Genomic DNA, 16463 nt, shown 5'->3' with positions numbered 1-16463 from the left:
TGCGTTCATTACGCAGTCGGATGATAATAAAATATTCTAGCGTCTCTTTTTTCCCGCAGAGTGCCGTCACTCCCATTCACGGAGAGACGCGGACGTATAAAAGCACGTAGCAACGTTATTCCGACCTGACCAATTGTCTAAAGTGTCCCGGACTCGGATTTCCTAGACAGTAACTGCCTGCGTCCTGTGCATCCATGTGGACGCACACGTAACCTAATCCTAGTCACAGTCAGCTTAAGAATCTCAGAACCTAACTTATTATGTTAAGGCTTGATGATTTGTTCTACGGAATTTTTACCGGGTGATACCGCCACCGGATTGGCTGGGAGACAATTATTAGATGCAAGTAACTCGCTCCTTTCTTGGCAGCCAAAGAGTCAAATTTAAGGTGGTTCTGGTATTGGAAGCAACATGTTCGGTGTAAACCGCGAGATGACATTGTTTGCTTCGCTTACAGATGATGTTTCGGGCCAAGGTTTTGTTGAAAATTACGCTGAGAGTGCTCTTTCAGTCTTCCGCTACAGCTCTCACCTGAGACTAGACAATTAAAACGATTCGTACAGAAGTGAAAATGAGCACGTGGCGCACATACAAAAATTCCACGTCTTATACTGTGCGCTTTAGTATATCGTTAAAGCACTCGCGGGTTCTATTATAAGTACATCCCCAACTATTCGTGATGATGGAACTATCCCCGTGCGCGTTGCTCGAACATAAGAACGCTGCGCATCTGTGCGCATCGGACAGATGCGCCCCATTAATGACGGGCACGATTAGTCTAGCGGTGTGTTTCACACTAGCGAAGAAGGTGCTTATAGCCACGGTGGGGTACGTTCGTCTGAGTTCTTTCCTACATCTTGGTAAAAATCTACATTCTCTTAAAGGAACATTAGTCCTTAATTGTAATTCCTCACTGTGTTGAAAGTTTGATGCGCACAATTTTATATACCTTTTTAAAATCAGGAATGGCAATTTCGTGAATTAACAATTATGCTCTTGGTGATTACGTCTTTCCGACAAAGTAAAAAATTAAGGAGAGCTCCTCTAAAATCATCACTTTCGCGTCTTAATGAAACACAGACTCAATAATGTTCTACTCTTCATCACGTTTTTTTTTTTTGAAGGAGTGTGTATTCAAGTGTCATTTTTACACTTTGAGAAATAACCACAAAAAAAAAATGACCGCAAGGATTATAAACCGAGTCATACACTCATCCCTCCCGGATTTCGACGTTGGATACAGCTACGCCTCTCAATTTATAGAGCAGCGATTGAAGAAACTTTCAACCAAGATAATTCTTGTGAGTACGTCTTTACATATATTCGCAGCAGTGTGATTAGAAAACGTATATTGGGGCGATGCAATGATCAAATTCTCTCCTGTTGGCTTGGTGATGCAGAACTTTTTGATTTCATCTGGTTTTTATTACATTTCTGATTATTGTTCAATGAGCGGATTTTAAATATGTACCTAATGCGTTACACCGATATAGATACCACAATGTCAAGAAGAATTGTCTCCAGCGTCTGCCTATGTGACATTGAAGAAGAAACATGCGAGGTCTATCAGTACATAATGCCTCGCTGCACTCCGAACATAACTCCTCGTCTCTTCACTCGTCACATAAATACCGGTGACATCGTGCACCGTTACATTAGTTGTATTAATAAAGTAATCAAAAGTAGCCAAATAAACATTACAGAAGTGAAATTTCAATAGGCAAAAAATATGTCATTTATTGTTAGGGGATGTACAGAAATCAGGAAAAGCATTAGTGACTAAAGGGTGTTTGAGAAACGACGCGTTAGTCTGGTCGTGTCCCGCGTCTGCTACGAAGCGGGCCACTCACTACCAGCTAATCAAAACAAAGTGGCGCGAGCTTGAAACCCAGAACCATAAGGCCATGCGAGTATTCACCGGACTCCCGAAGTTCACCCCGATCGGCAAGCTTCGGGAAAAAGCCCAAATGAACTCCCTGCAAGACATAAGTATCGGCTAGGAAACTGGCCCATCATGAACGTCTGCAGCATTCTCAACAAGGTCGGGACATCCTCATACTGCTCCCGACCCCAAGCTGGAGCTGCCGCCGCGGCAGCCGGACCTCCCACTCTGGGAAAACCTGGCAGAAATCACAAACATCAAACCCGTTTTCCACAGGAAATGTTTGCCAACCCTCGCTAGGCCACTAGAAGATGGTCAGAACCTGGAAGGACCCGCTGCACACCAGACTGGTCGCCTGCATGGACGCTGCAGCGGACGAAGGTCCTGCGGGGCCTCAGTGCTCCGCGGCGGTCGTCGCCCCAGAGCTATCCATCTCCAGGTCCCGTGAGCGCCCATCCAGGACCGCAATCAAGGGAGGGTATCTATAAGCCATCCCCGTGGCACTCGAAGCCTTTCTTCACAAAAACACCGACATTCGCCTTTGCGAATTGCGGGCCTTCGAAGACTCGCAGGGCGCACTAACAAAGTGCGAGAAAGCCCACAGCACGAGCCCCAAGGCGAAGCGCATCAAGAGACTCATTTCGAGCCTGTTTGAGCAGGACACAAGAACGAAAATCCTTTGGATCCCCGGCCATGCCCGCATCAAAGGAAATGAAGAAGCTAGCGATCTGTCACGCGCCCTTCTCCCTACCTCCGTGCTCAGATGGTTGATTTTCCACTCCAATCAAAATACCACGGGTACACGGCTTCCTGCAATCAGCAAGATATGTACAAAAAGTCCCAAGACAACGACCCGGAGGAGGATCGAACGCCTCCGGGTTCAGGAAGACTGCAAACTCAGGTTGTGGGAACTGCTTCCCCCCCCCCCCCCCCCAACGCCTTCCCCCCTCCCCCGGGCTTCTTTCAGCGTAAGCGTGTTCTACTCACTAAAATCAAAGTCGACGTCCTCTGCACCCCAGCCCGCTTAGCCAAGTGGGGCAAGCGCAGCAAGACTGTTGAATGCACTAGATGTACAGTCCCCAAAAAAGCGGACGGCCCACACCTGCTCTGGAAATGCCTCCACTACAAAGACATCAGAAGGAAGCACGTTCTTCCAGACACAAACAGCCTGGACGACTGGATACACCCCGCAGCCCTCCAGACGTGAACTTCCTGAACCGCCTACTTGACTTCGCCTTCGATGCCAGGCACGACGCCAACACGTGAGCCAACCATCGTACGCCTGCGTTCAGGACGCGTGGCCACCTGACCTCTCCCCCTCTCCACTGTTCATGGCCTCAATAAAACGCTTTCACTCACTCACTTTCGGTTCGAAGAAGCCTGCGGAACTAAAATATTTGGCCGGTGCCGTCCAAATTTTGACATGTTTATCACAGCTAGCGGTTGGCGCACACAAACTGGAGGTTGAACATCAGTTTCTGAAATGCAGTAAACCCTCTAAGGTCACATATTATAATTAATTTAAAAAACTCCGTTAATTAGCCACCATATTGCAGAAATAGGTTTTTTTTTCAGTGGTCGCCGAGTCCAGTAAGCGAATCCAAAAATTGAAAATATCTCAATGCAATCTTTTTTTTCGAAACTTGACCCAGCTAAATAAAGACACCCTGCATATTACAGTGTCATTTATCATGTTAAGTCGCAAAAGAAAAGTGCGCCACATGGGCAGTCCCGCACCCCCGTAGGCCGCCGCTTTCGCATGGGCAACATACCACTATACTTCGTTTCAGCTTCAGTCCGAGCGCGGCCGATGGTATGAGCCGAAGGGCCAATCAAACAGTGAAAGAGGCAAAACGTCATGGCGTGCTCTCTGCAGTTGATAGGACCAGCCGGAATTCGCCGTGTCTCTGTCCGTGCTCCTCCGCCGGCTAATCCTATCAAGCGCAGAGAGCACACCATGACGTTGCGCTTTTCGCGCTGTTTGATTGGCCCTTCCACTCATAACATCGGCCGCGCTTGGACCTAAGGTGAAACGTAGTAGTGGTAACAAATTTATTCCGAAAAAGGGTGGCACTTGGCCTGTAAAGGTGAAACGAAGTATAGTCCTTAAACCCAGGAAGGGAGGCGCTGATGGCGCGAAAAACCGTGGAGCCATATCACGCACGGAGCGGAGCGTACTGCACAAAACCGAGGCGAAGTTCGGAAAATAAGTTTGTTTAGCACCATGAGACCGGTCTAAAACCCTTTTTTTCTCAAAACATTTCCTATTTCTTTTCTTTTAGGTTGACAGCCATCAAACCTTGACCGGCTCTCAGCTCTTGGAAAAGATACGTAAATATGCTGTTGGTTATCAGCAACACGGTGTAAAACCGGGCTCCAATGTGTGTGCGTATATTGGCAACGCGGCTGAAACTGTAGCAGCAGCTTTTGGCGTTGTGTTCGCGGGCGGTACGCTTGTCATGGCAAAGACGACCTACGTGGCAAGTAAGTGCCATCAACGTTTTCATCTCAATAGAGAATTCTAATTGCAGCATTTAAAAAAAAGAGGACGTATTGTGACATCACTCTTATAGGGGAATTGCTGCACACGATTGAAGACTCTCAGTGCACTTTTCTACTAACTGATCAAGAAATCGCAGCAAATGCTGCCAAGGTGGCAATGCCATCAAACATTAAGGTGAGATATTATTATTTATTTTTAAGCTTGAGGTTTGGTCTGGTTATAAAAGATTTCTTTTCCATATATTTATTCCCTAGAATAAAATATTTTGTTTAGGGTTTTTTTTTTGTCACACCAGAAAAAAGAGAACGTTTGCCACTAAGTTCCCACCAGTTAAAGGGACACTGGCAGGGTATTTGTACTCGCCGAGGTTTTTATTTGAACATGACCTTTAAGAAGCACTATATACAGAACATAGTTTGCAGCCAAAAATTCATTCTTTATATTTTCGCCAAACACAGCCGGTCGAAAACTGTCCGGATTTAGTTGCGCTCAGTCCCTTTTCTGTGGACCCGTGGCGTTCAAACCATATATACCGATTATATTCAAAATCGCAGGTCGTCTCATGCAAACATCCAATATTTAAAAAAAAAGAAACAATTATGAACACCATATTTGTGCCCTCTAAAAAGCTGCAAACATGTTAATCGAAAGAGAAATGTTGCACAGATCACAGAAAGTACATGTGCACGTCATTCTCAACATCACGACGTACCACGGGCTGAACGTCACGATGCCGGCGCACGACGGACCAATGTTGCGACCGACGTGCGGCCGCTACATCGGAACTGTCGTTCGTGGTACCGGCCAGTTGATGTTTGAGCGCAGAACGTCGAGCGGAAGGGATAGAAGTGCGAAACAATTGCACGACGAACGGTACACGTAATTTTGTCGTCGTCTGCTTTACACGCCGGAGAAGCTGAGAAAAAAAAAAAAAATGTGGTCGGTGTAGCCACGTGACTTCCGGCCATGAAATTCCGCCCTCGTGTTCCGGTTTCGGTTTTCAGCAGCTGAGGTTTTGGTACTTCCTTAAAAATATACGGAACTCTGCAGAAAGATATTTCTTGAGTTACTGCGAGAATTCGTATTAAATCGCCTGACGAAAATACTAAGAAGAATTGGGGAATGTCAGTGTCCCTTTAAGTGAATCGTAGTTTTTTTGTTGTTTTTTCTTGAGAGTGCTGGCCAAGTAATTAGTGTTTGTTGTTTTCTAAGATAAAGGGATAAATGTTTCTAACTGTCCTCTAATGAAAAAAGAATGAAGGAGTTGACGGCAACTGCTGCATGGGACCAACACCACCTAAAATGATCAAAGCCTGTAAACAGCCTCTTCGACCTCTTCCTAATGTCATCATAACCGGATGGTGTCAACTCAACATCTGGGCTCTGGCCCAAGGCGTTCCTCGACGCATTAACTGGACACAAAGCCCTGCTGAATATGACGCAGCACTCGTGACCAGTCTGAGTCAGCGCATAACCGCACTGTGATGACGTCAAAATGCCTGTGCCCGGACTTCCGTTATTCTAGGTGGCGTAGATTGAAGAAACTACCAGTTAAGCACATAGATAAAAAAAAAAAAAACCTTATTATGCTCATCTGCCTTTCGTATGTCTTTAGCAAGTTTAGTTCTTTTTTATTCAGAAAGCGAGATACTCTTGCTACTTGAACGCTTTATTCTCTATTGTAGTCACTCACATGCATATATTATTTTCTTCCACCTTGCGACCAACACAACTAATAGAAGTAAAAAAATTCATTTCATTCGCAGGCATTGTTCTCCCTGGGAAACTCACCCGGTTTCGTAAATGTTCTCCAATTTCAAGAACTTTCAGACGCCTCATTTACGCCCCATGCACCTGCTAACAACGAGGAAGAGCTTGTCGCAATAATGTATACGTCAGGATCGGTGGGTCCCCCAAAGGGCGTGGAAATATCGCATAAGGCGTACTGTGCCGGGTTTCACACATTCAGGTACGCGCTGATCAAAGTGTTGGAAACTCACCCGTTTTCAGAAGACACAAGTTACGTTCTGTCACACCGGCAGCATTTTATGTTTGCTTCTCTCTCTATGTACGGAAGCGAGGATATTAAGAACATAGAGTTTTTCAAGTCTTGAGAAACACGGAAGTCAACAGGGTGCGCGAAGTATTTGAGAACAAAAATTCAAGGTGCATAACTTTTCATACTCTTACTACATATCTTTCTAGATGCTTCAATTCCTTCGACCGCATCTATGTTCATCTATCTAGTGTAATAATTTAAAAACGGCAGCTTGCGGTCTGACAGAAGAATGAAAAGGCATGCGAACCTGGTGTCATTCGCCGCCAACCATAGCGATTTGGACATTACGACCTTCTTGAATACGTCAAGGTTCTTCGTTTTCAAGATTGGAAAACAACTTTCGGATTCTGACGTGGACGTTTTACTCGGGGCCAATCGAAAAAAAAAAAAAAAAAAAACATTCCAAGTGGTTAGACGACGCAAGCGCGGCTGAGTTTATAGAACAGGTTGATGGAGGACATTTTGAACGACGACGCCAGCGAGTCAATGAAAGCCAGTACCAAACAGCTCTATGCGGCCGAGTACAGTATCGGGCTTGTGGTGCAAGAATGTTTTAATACGGTCCTATCTGATAAAAATAATGCAGTTTATGTCCCAAACAACCCTGAAAAACTTGGTCGTCAGGTCCAAAAGCTTGTTGAACCAGTTCAAGCGTCCTAAGAAATCGGGCGTGTTCTATTTTTTTATAATATTAACTTTTATTAAGACAAAAAGGTCAACAGGCGGAATGACAGGTGGCTCTGTGCGAGCCTCGATGAGGTGCCTACAGATTCCAGGTCCAAATTTCCATCGAGAATATATGTCCATCCGAGTCAAAATTCCACATTTTGACTCTATGAACATTTCGTCTCGATTGACGTTTTGACCTGGATGGACAATTTGACTCTATGGACATTTTGTCTCGATGGATATTTAGACGATATGCGCCTTGGAAGTGGGCGCAACTTCGGACTTCTGCGCATGGGAAAGGACGTGTGAAGGTGGGAGAAGAGGTTATACTAAGCTCCGCCTCCTCGAGGTGGGGGGGGGGGGGGGGGGGGTGGAGTTCGCGGATGTGAACATCTCGGCGTCGGCAATGGCGGACCTGCCGTAGCAGCTGTGGCTGTAGCCGCGAGTTCTTCGCGTGGTTGGTGGTAAAAAAAAAAGAGCCAATAACGTTCCGGTTTTGTTCTGATCGATTTAGAAATCGGCTCCGTTCAGGCGCTGTCCAAGGGACAGTGTTAACAGGGGAAATGAACACGTGCTGCGTCTTCGGATATGGTGGGCGGATTCACGACAGTGTGTCGCATTTTAAATTTCTGGGAGGATTGACAGACTGATAACTTCGGGGCCCCGTGCGGTAACGCAAACCAGTTTGGAGACACCAATGCGGGCCCCGGGTAGAGTTTTCTTTTCTCTGTAAGGAGATCGAGTCCCTGGAATGGGTTCGCCCCAAGATAGGGATGGCGGCTCCGTAGAGCAGCGCGGCTCTTGAGCTGTCCGGTGCGCTCGCGTCGGCCCTTGAAAATCCGAGTGGGGGAGTGTGATTTCCGTGCCGGACCGTACCCACATCCGCAGCAGGTCTCCAAGGTGAACATATTCTAGTCCATGGGACAATGTAGGACCAACTAAGAACGGTATGGCTGTTGTTAATTGGTGGAGCGATTGCCTGGTTAGTTCCGATAACGAACGAGACTGTAGCCTATTAAATAGGTGCGTGGTTCTCCGCATCTTGCACCCTTCTAAAAGGGACAAGCGGCTCTTAGCCGCACGAAACAGAGCAATTACAGGTCTGTGATGCCCTTAGATGTTCGGGGCCGCACGCGCGCTATACTGAAGGAAGCAGCGTGCTTTTATTCATGTCTATTAAGACAGTAAGCTGAGAAAAAAGTGACTTGAGCAAATGCAGAGGACTAATTGAATTCCATCGGATTACCCCCGAGCAAGTGTTCGTCTGTTTAAATAACACGGCATAGAAAAATAAGTTTCCACAAAATTCGGCCAAAAATAAAAACAATAATTACTTCTTGGTGCCAACCAGTCTACGACATAACCTCCGCGATACGTTCGACGCCACTCGGGTAGCTCGATCGATCTTGCTCGGATGCTCTTCCACGGATTAGCACAGCGTTTCAGACTTTTACCCTTAGGTTTATGCAAGACATACATACCCAAATACACTAATTGACAAGAGCCTTTTAGTCGAGCGAGAAAGTTGTGACAACAAGCAGCGATCGAGCACTTTTGGGCTATGATGTGCTCATAGGAGCGATCGCACAGCCGCATTTGTTTATTTCCTATCACTACATCGGCTGTCGTCTGTCATTAGCTGATTATCTTTGAACAACTCATTCACGAAACTCGTGCAACTAAACGTTTTAACATAGCGATGAACATGGTGTTTACTTCTTACTCGAGCGAGCGACCTACCGCGGCGTGCTGCTCTTGGGACCTTGCAGACACTGCTGCGGAATTAAGGTCCGTCTTAGACAGTCCATTTAGAGCCGCGTAAAGTGCTGCAGCCACCATGTGGCTCACTTTGCGGCCGCCCGGCAAGTGCACTCACTGTGACACTCTAAAATGTCACCTTTATCGGAGAGTGTCATCTTTACCGCGTAGCTACAATTCTTGAACGTCGCGTGGACATTCGCAACCAGAGTGAAATCCTTCACCTCAAAAGAAAGGACGTAGCCTTCAAGGTATTTCCTTTCGCCTTTTTCGAGGGCCGTGTTATCGCCAGTGAAAAAGTTGTGAATTTCCGACAGACGCAGGAAAGGTAAAGCAGGCATCGCTTTGACTAGCAGACGTAAAGCAGACGACGTTAACTGTGGAGTCATGCGGTTTAGAAAAGCTCGTTTTAGCGAAAGCCGTTTTACCAACCCAAGTTTATTGAATCCCTGTTTAGAGAACACAGTTTATAAAAAATGGCGTTGAGCCTACTTTTAGCGAAATCGGGCGCCACGAAGTGGCGTGTACGGGTCAGTCAGGTGACCAAACATTTTTTTGTAATGAGCCGCCGCAGACTGCCTCTGCAAAGCGGCGGGAGCGCAGCGGGGGGCCTGGGTTAACGCGCGCAAAAGTGATACACGCAAGATGCAAGAAGACCGCTTAAAAAAAAAAAAGAAGCGTCAATTTTCGATAAACAGATTTTCTGTAAACGGCTCTGCTTTCTTTAAACCGTGCTTCGATAAAACGTGCTTCGATGAAATGGCATTCGATCAACCGCAGTAAACCCGGCCTGTTAGCTGCACCAACCGCGCCAACCCGCCGACGCCGTTAAAGAGTGAGGAGTCTCGCCGCACACGAAACGAGGGAAAAAGTATTTTGGAGGGAACTTGCGGACACTAACCACCCTTACCGCTCATTCACACTGGAAGCGGATCCGCGTTCGCAAAGCGGTTGCGAACGCGGTTGTATAAAGATCCAGTACAATTGCACGTGCAGTTGATGTCATCGAGTGCGGGTGTAATTTTACTGGATCTTTATACAACCGCGTTCACAACCACTTTGCGAACGCGGATCCGCTTCCAGTGTGAATGAGCGGTCGCCTCTCGGTTCTTAGCAAACAAACCTCGGCGCCTCGGGACACCTCGCCAGTGAGTCCTTTGACTTCCCTCCTTGATGCGCGTCTGCTAGTTGTTAGACAAAAGCAACGTACCGCTCGAGTTATTTCGTCTGCCCTCTGAAAGGCGAAGTCGAGCTCGCTCGTAAAGACCTGCACTTCCGAAAGTCGCGGGAAAGGTAAGGCAGACGCAGACGACGTTGCGAGCAGACGACGTTGCAAAGGAGCAGACGACGCTCAGATAGGGGGTCGCGCCGACCCCCTATTTATTTTAATCAGCCAATCAGGGTTCGTCGTTCTGACGTCACCGCAACCCCCTGCGCAAGAAGCAGACGAACGACCTTTCCGCATAGACATTTGGATAGACAATTCGCCCAGATAGATGTGTCGACCTTTTAGACAGTTTACCTCGCTGACTCATATTACAAAAAGGGTGCTGATACCGATTCGTATACATATGTGGTATATGTACACACGTGTTGTTTCACAAACGATCATAATGTGACTGCTTACGCAAATCCGAGCAACTTTTTAATTTCGTGACAAACCGTATTTTCCTGTATAGGAGGAAACAGCTTTTCTAATCGAAAAATAAAACAAAAGTTACGGCCCGCTCAACCTCCGCCAGAATGTGCCCAGTGTTTGAAACAAGATGCCGAATGTTCAGAAAAAACAGTGCTAGAAACGTTAAAAAGTGAAAGCATTTAAAAAAAAAAAATATGTCAGTGACAAAATAGAGCGCGTTCGCTGAGTTCAGTTCCACAAATTCGAAAATTTGAAAACAATTACGAGCAACTGGCCCCGCGAATCATTAACCCGACGCTTGAGAATAAACAGTATTCCACTCTAAATATAGAAAATTCTTGGGAGAAAATCGCAAAATATCGAACTCGTGAAAAAAGTCAGATTTACAGTAGCACGGTCTCTGTTGGCGGTTAGTTCAACATTAAGATATAGTGCTTTCTTCTAAATATCTCGACTCGAACTGCCGGACTTACGTTCTGTAAATTTTAATAACGTTAGCGGTCAGAAAAAAAAGGGTTGTATTTGCTCCCAACGGCTTGTGTATTGGTAGTACTTATGGTTTGATAAAACTAAAAATGCTACACAATTACTGTAAAAGTTTTGTCATTTAGATCAGATAATTTCAAGAATAAGTAAAGACAGAGATATAAAAAAAAAACGCGGTGGCTTAGCTCAGCTGTGCCAGGATATACGTAGCGTGAGATAATGTGCACAAAATGAGAGGCGCTATCAAGCGGCACCGGTGCAGCGTCGGACTGGGATGGTGGGCAACGGAGGCACACAGCTGGGCACGCGGCGGCGCCAATGCGTCTGCCGCGGCTATGACGTCACTCCTCTGGAATGCGCAGACCGGTGAGGCGGGCGCGGCGGCGGCGGAGCGCGCGGCGGCGTCGGATCCGGCGCGCCAGCTGTGCATCGTGTGACGTCATGCTCCTCGCGCATTCGCAGCACGAAGCACGGCTCATAATTCGAGCCACTCGAAACTGCTCAACCTCGGCCAGTGCAGCTCACGCTACAAAATACCAAAGTCGAGAATACTTTCATGGCTCCAAATGACGGCCAACAATTATCTTGCCCCTTCGTTAATTTTAAAATTTGGAGTAATAATACGCTAGCTTCGGCTCGAAGTGAACCAGCAGTACATTATGACGTTTGTACCAGAAACGTTTAACACAGAGCTCCAGAACAAATGGCAGATGGGAAACCTCAAAACTTTACACTTCACCACACGGTCCCCGGACGTAACAGAGTACAATGAACCTTAAACTGGACCTCCTACATACTTTGCGGAGCGGAGGAGGTGGGGCATTCGTTGAAAGGCAATTCGAGAACTGGAACTTGTAGCAGGGATATTGGCCACATAGGGGAATTCGTCATAGACCACTGTGCCATTGAGTCAACTGGTCAAAATCCGAGAAAAGGATGGCATTGAACGTGTGAGTTCATAAAACTAAAGTTTCAAAAATCCGTTTTTTTTTTTTTTTCGTACACTTTGTGGTTTTGGAGTTCTCAGTCACTTTCGTGTTCTGGCTTCCGAGTTAAGCCTGTTTAAAAATATATTTTGCCAGTATAAAAAAAAATAAAAAAAGGACCCGATAGACATTTCATTTCGATGGACATTTCGTCTGGATGGATATTTTGGCCAAAAGCCGTCCTTTCGGTTATGCGGACAAAATTTCCGTCATCTGTGATGATGGTGACGTTGTGAACAACGAGTTAGGTCGTGCCACTGCACTTCTTTCAACAAGGCTTGAGGGTCAACTCAAAGGCCTACATCGAGGCTCTGGACACTGTGGTAAAACATTGTATAGAAGGAATGGTGGAGGGGAGGCCAAACATTTTTTGAAGTGACTCTGCTTCATGCCACATGGCCCACGCGACCAAAGATTAACTGGCTGACAACCTCCATGACCACGTCCATATAGCCTCCTAACTCGCCAGATATCAAACATCTGGACTACAATGTCTTGGGAGTCGTCGAGAGAGACCATCAAGGAACCCTGTAAGACAAGTAATCAAACGCTGTCATCGTTAACGCTAAGGCCATGAACGCAAACTGCTTGATCAGGGCAGGCAGCTGTTATCGAACCGCATCGAGTCAGTCGTTGCCGCTAAAGGTGGTTTTATTGAATGAAGTTTGAGAACACGAATATAAAACAGTACCTGTACCAAACTCCGTGCAAAATATCTTAATGATTTTTTTAAACCTTTTTATTTTCTAAAATCACCATTATGTTTCAAAATATCTCGCGCACCCGGTATATTATATATTTCGCGTACACTCTAAAAAAGGGGGTGTGGACGTTACACCCCTCGTCCCATATACGACACCCCACAACTTCAGTTCGACGTACAGCGCGCCGACGTCGAACCGACTGCCCCAACTTTTGCGAGAGGGTTGATGACGGTGCGATATAACATATTAAACAGCTGAAGTACGTACCAAAGTCTACAAGAAAAAAACACACAGGTTTTGCAGTTGAGCTTAAAAAACACCGATAACTTTTTTTGCAGTCAGTCACACTTACGTTAGCTATTTTAATGAGTTGTATAACTCGGCTATCAAGCCGCTCGTGAAATTTGGTAGCGTTGGTAAGACGTCGGTGCGCTGTACGTCCAACTGAAGTTTTGAGGTGTCGTATATGTGACAAGGGGTGCAACGCCCACACCCCCTTTTTTAGAGTTTAGAGCAGCCTTATTTAAAAAAAAATATTCCTTTCGACAAAATCGAGCACTAACTTATTTTATGCAATAGCGTAATGGTATATAGAGATTATAGTCTGTTTCAAGCTTAGCGCACAACGCTGTCAGAGCTGCTGGCGCGAGCATGGGGAATGATATCCCAGATAATTTGCACGCGTTCTCGCGCAAACGAAACCACAGATGAAGCCACGCGCTGACGCCAGTATCTTTGACCCCGCTGTATTCTATGTATCAAACGAACTATAATTACCTATATATCATTGAAACATAGTGATATTACTTGTAAATGTCACCCTGCTTAAAATATTTTATAAAGCTGTGAAGCCATGGGGGAAGCCATATTTTTAAGCATTATCTCTCAAAATCAAACACATTGCGCCTATAGGCAGTGAAGTGTTGTACAGTGCTTAAAGTCGCGGGGATCTGGGGGGATCTAAGACCCCCACCGTCCCACCCAGAATTTGGCGAGGAGTCTGAGACCTCTTTGGAGAGTAGATTCAATCGTCGCTGTCCTAGCGGCGAAGTTGAGAACTAAACCCACTGGTACTACATGAATTATATGGGCGTGTCCCTCACGCAGCGTTCGGCTTACGTGTTACGATTAACTTCCAAACGCTGACACGCTGTGTAAGCGTTTGGATTAGTTTAAAAACCCCACTAGCCGTCCCCCCCCCCCCCCCCCCCCCCCCCCCCCCCCCCCCCCCTTCCCGGTTCGAGGTTACCACAACCGATATCCCCTGCCACCAGTGGGAGACTTTGAGTACCCTTGCAAAGCACGTCACATCTAAAGCTCTAAGCCGTTCAAACAAAACTGCGGTGCCGTCTTTCTATGTTTTGTTTACTCGTATGTTTGGTTATCTCATTATTGCGCGTTTTATGAGCATATTTATTCTAAAAAGAAGCTTTACATTAAAAGGAGAATACCACAACCGGGCATTGGTGCGCACAACCATTTCGAGCAAGGTGTTACGTACTGGCGAGGCCTCCGTAATTTTTCTACGTGCTCTATCCACTTTTTTTGTTTCTTGTTCTTTCTTGTCCTCTCTGCTGCTGACCGGATCACCTTAACGATATAAAATATTTTACGTTATGAGCTTAAAAGTGAAATTCGGGTTGGCAGAGCCAAAGTTTCTGGATATTTTAAGCAGCTGTTTTCGAAGATTCTTGAACTTATATACACCTGTTGTTCTCGTTGTTATTGTCTTTTTTTTTTTTAATTTCAGCTCTGTTGGGTCTTTCACTGAAGAGGATGTTTTTCTTTGTTGGAATCCTTTCACCCACGCGTCGGGTTTTGCACTGGCCATGTTTTGTATGCTTTTCGGAACAAAAACAGTCATAACTGATTCTTTGATTCCGTACAAAACTTTCCTGGAGACTCTCAAGATACATGAGGTAAGAAATATCGGGTGAAATAATAATAACGATCGTCGCTCAGAATAATTTATTTGTGCCAAGCGGCATAAATTTACCATAGAGGGGCAAACAGGGAGTCATTTTCATAGTAAATTTCAACGCAAAACCACTTTTACTAAAAAATGAACGTTGAATTTTTATTATTGTTTCTATTCATGTTGCTGTATTTTTTTACGGTAGTAAATTTGAAATACCTGGCCGTAACGGCAGTATTTTTTTGTTTTTTGCGTATTCTTTAAAAACCTCTCCAGGTACAGGTTGTCTTGTCATCGGCATTGAGTAAGTGTTGAAATAAGCGAGCGCATTTGTAAGAACGTATCCATAAAACAACCAAACTCCCGGCTCGTGTGAGCTCTTTTTTTTATACATAGTTTATGTAGTGGTTACCTTCAGTCAGCATTCCACAGATACATTTTGTTATAATAGAACTACCGAAAGGTACTTTGACAAAACAAGCGCAATCTAGTCTCCCATAACATGGGGAAAAGAACGATAACACTTTACCGTTGTTTGCGTAGCCTGTACTAGTAGCTTGCTTTTAGCTGTTCAATATATTCCTGCTTAGTTTAACAACCACCAACTGGTAATAATATAAAGAGCGTGACTTCATCTCACGTTGAATTCCTAAACGTTTTTTCAGGGATATTTTGTTGAAGGAAACCCTTTTGTCATGTAGCTGAGCTTAATAAACAAACCAAACAGCTTCACTTATAGAACTGGCACTAATTCTTCTAGCAGAGAATCTGCTTTGCTCAGTAAGACAAGCTGTGCTGTTATTTTTTTACAAAGTCCAAAAATAACTTGATGTCAGGCACCTTTTTATATAGTGCACCATGGTATTCCTTAGAAATACCTGCAGCTTTACCACTAAGGCTATTATTCGCTTATGTAGCGCTGATAACGACTATCTAAATTTAATAATAGTCACGGTGAAGATTTCTGATCCTGGGCATTGTTAAAAGAACTGAGCTGAAGCTGGCCGCTTTGTTTCAACGAGTACGGAACTCGCCCTCAGATTTTAAGACATCAGCTCGTCAAACTCACGGAATAACAAGTTTATTGCAAATACAATTCTTGTTCGCCACAGTTTCGTATTATAAAAAAAACTAACGAGTGCTACGTAATAAACTTACGAGGCCTGGCTTGCTAGAAAGGCGTGTCAGCTGACACAGGGTGATTAAAAGCAGTATAAAGGCTAAAGCGCGCGAGCGTCTTGAGGCGCGGCGTGTGTCCCGCTCAGCTCGTGGGCAGTCTTTAACAGTGTTCTCTTTTCCCCATTCACCGCTGAGACACTGTTTCTAGGAAGCCGGGCCAGATGTGTTCCCCGAAAAATATCTAAGTACCAGATAGCAATATACAACTCTCTTTTGTTTTATATCCAAAGCCACATGTTTTCTAACGTAAGTTTGAATGGTCGAGCGTGAAAAACAACGCTGTTCTTCTCTTTTTTACTCTCACTCTATATTTTTTTGCGATTACTTTGTATATAGGGTTTTTCAATATTAATAAGATTGGCAATGATATTTCTTTTATTTCTAGGACGAAGGTTTTACTTGAAAAAAAGAGTCCCACAAGCCGTTTTTTTTTCAAATAATACTCGTGGTCGGGAGCAGGATGATAAAGACGTTTTCTCAACTCAACTCAACGTTAAAAATCAAAGTGATTAAAGTCATGATTTAAAATATAATTTAAGTTAATGCTTTAAATCTCACTGATTTGACTGCGGTGATTAGAATGGAAAAGGTTAAAGGTTCCCCAAATAAATCCTCAAAAATATTTTTCTCTTAGCACTTCTTTATCGTTTCCTACATTCCAGGGACACTTATTTCGTATATAA

At 45.0% G+C, this 16463-nt stretch overlaps 1 protein-coding gene across 1 annotated transcript in view; it reads left to right on the top strand.

Moving 5' to 3' along the window:
* The first annotated feature begins 1178 nt into the window (after positions 1-1178).
* Positions 1179-16463, top strand: part of LOC120846707 (4-coumarate--CoA ligase 1-like) — a 57649-nt gene continuing 42364 nt past the window's right edge. Inside the window, exons 1-5 of the mRNA XM_040218561.3 lie at positions 1179-1301; positions 4165-4366; positions 4456-4559; positions 6152-6354; positions 14437-14605. Coding sequence (XP_040074495.1) covers positions 1179-1301; positions 4165-4366; positions 4456-4559; positions 6152-6354; positions 14437-14605 — 801 coding nt within the window. The remainder of the gene's footprint in view (positions 1302-4164; positions 4367-4455; positions 4560-6151; positions 6355-14436; positions 14606-16463) is intronic.

The sequence above is a fragment of the Ixodes scapularis genome, unplaced genomic scaffold (genome assembly GCF_016920785.2).
Source record: "Ixodes scapularis isolate PalLabHiFi unplaced genomic scaffold, ASM1692078v2 ptg000044l_1__unscaffolded, whole genome shotgun sequence".
Taxonomy (NCBI): Eukaryota; Metazoa; Arthropoda; class Arachnida; order Ixodida; family Ixodidae; genus Ixodes; species Ixodes scapularis.
The sequence above is the reverse complement of the archived record's forward strand: the minus strand, read 5'-3'. Positions and strand labels throughout refer to the sequence as shown.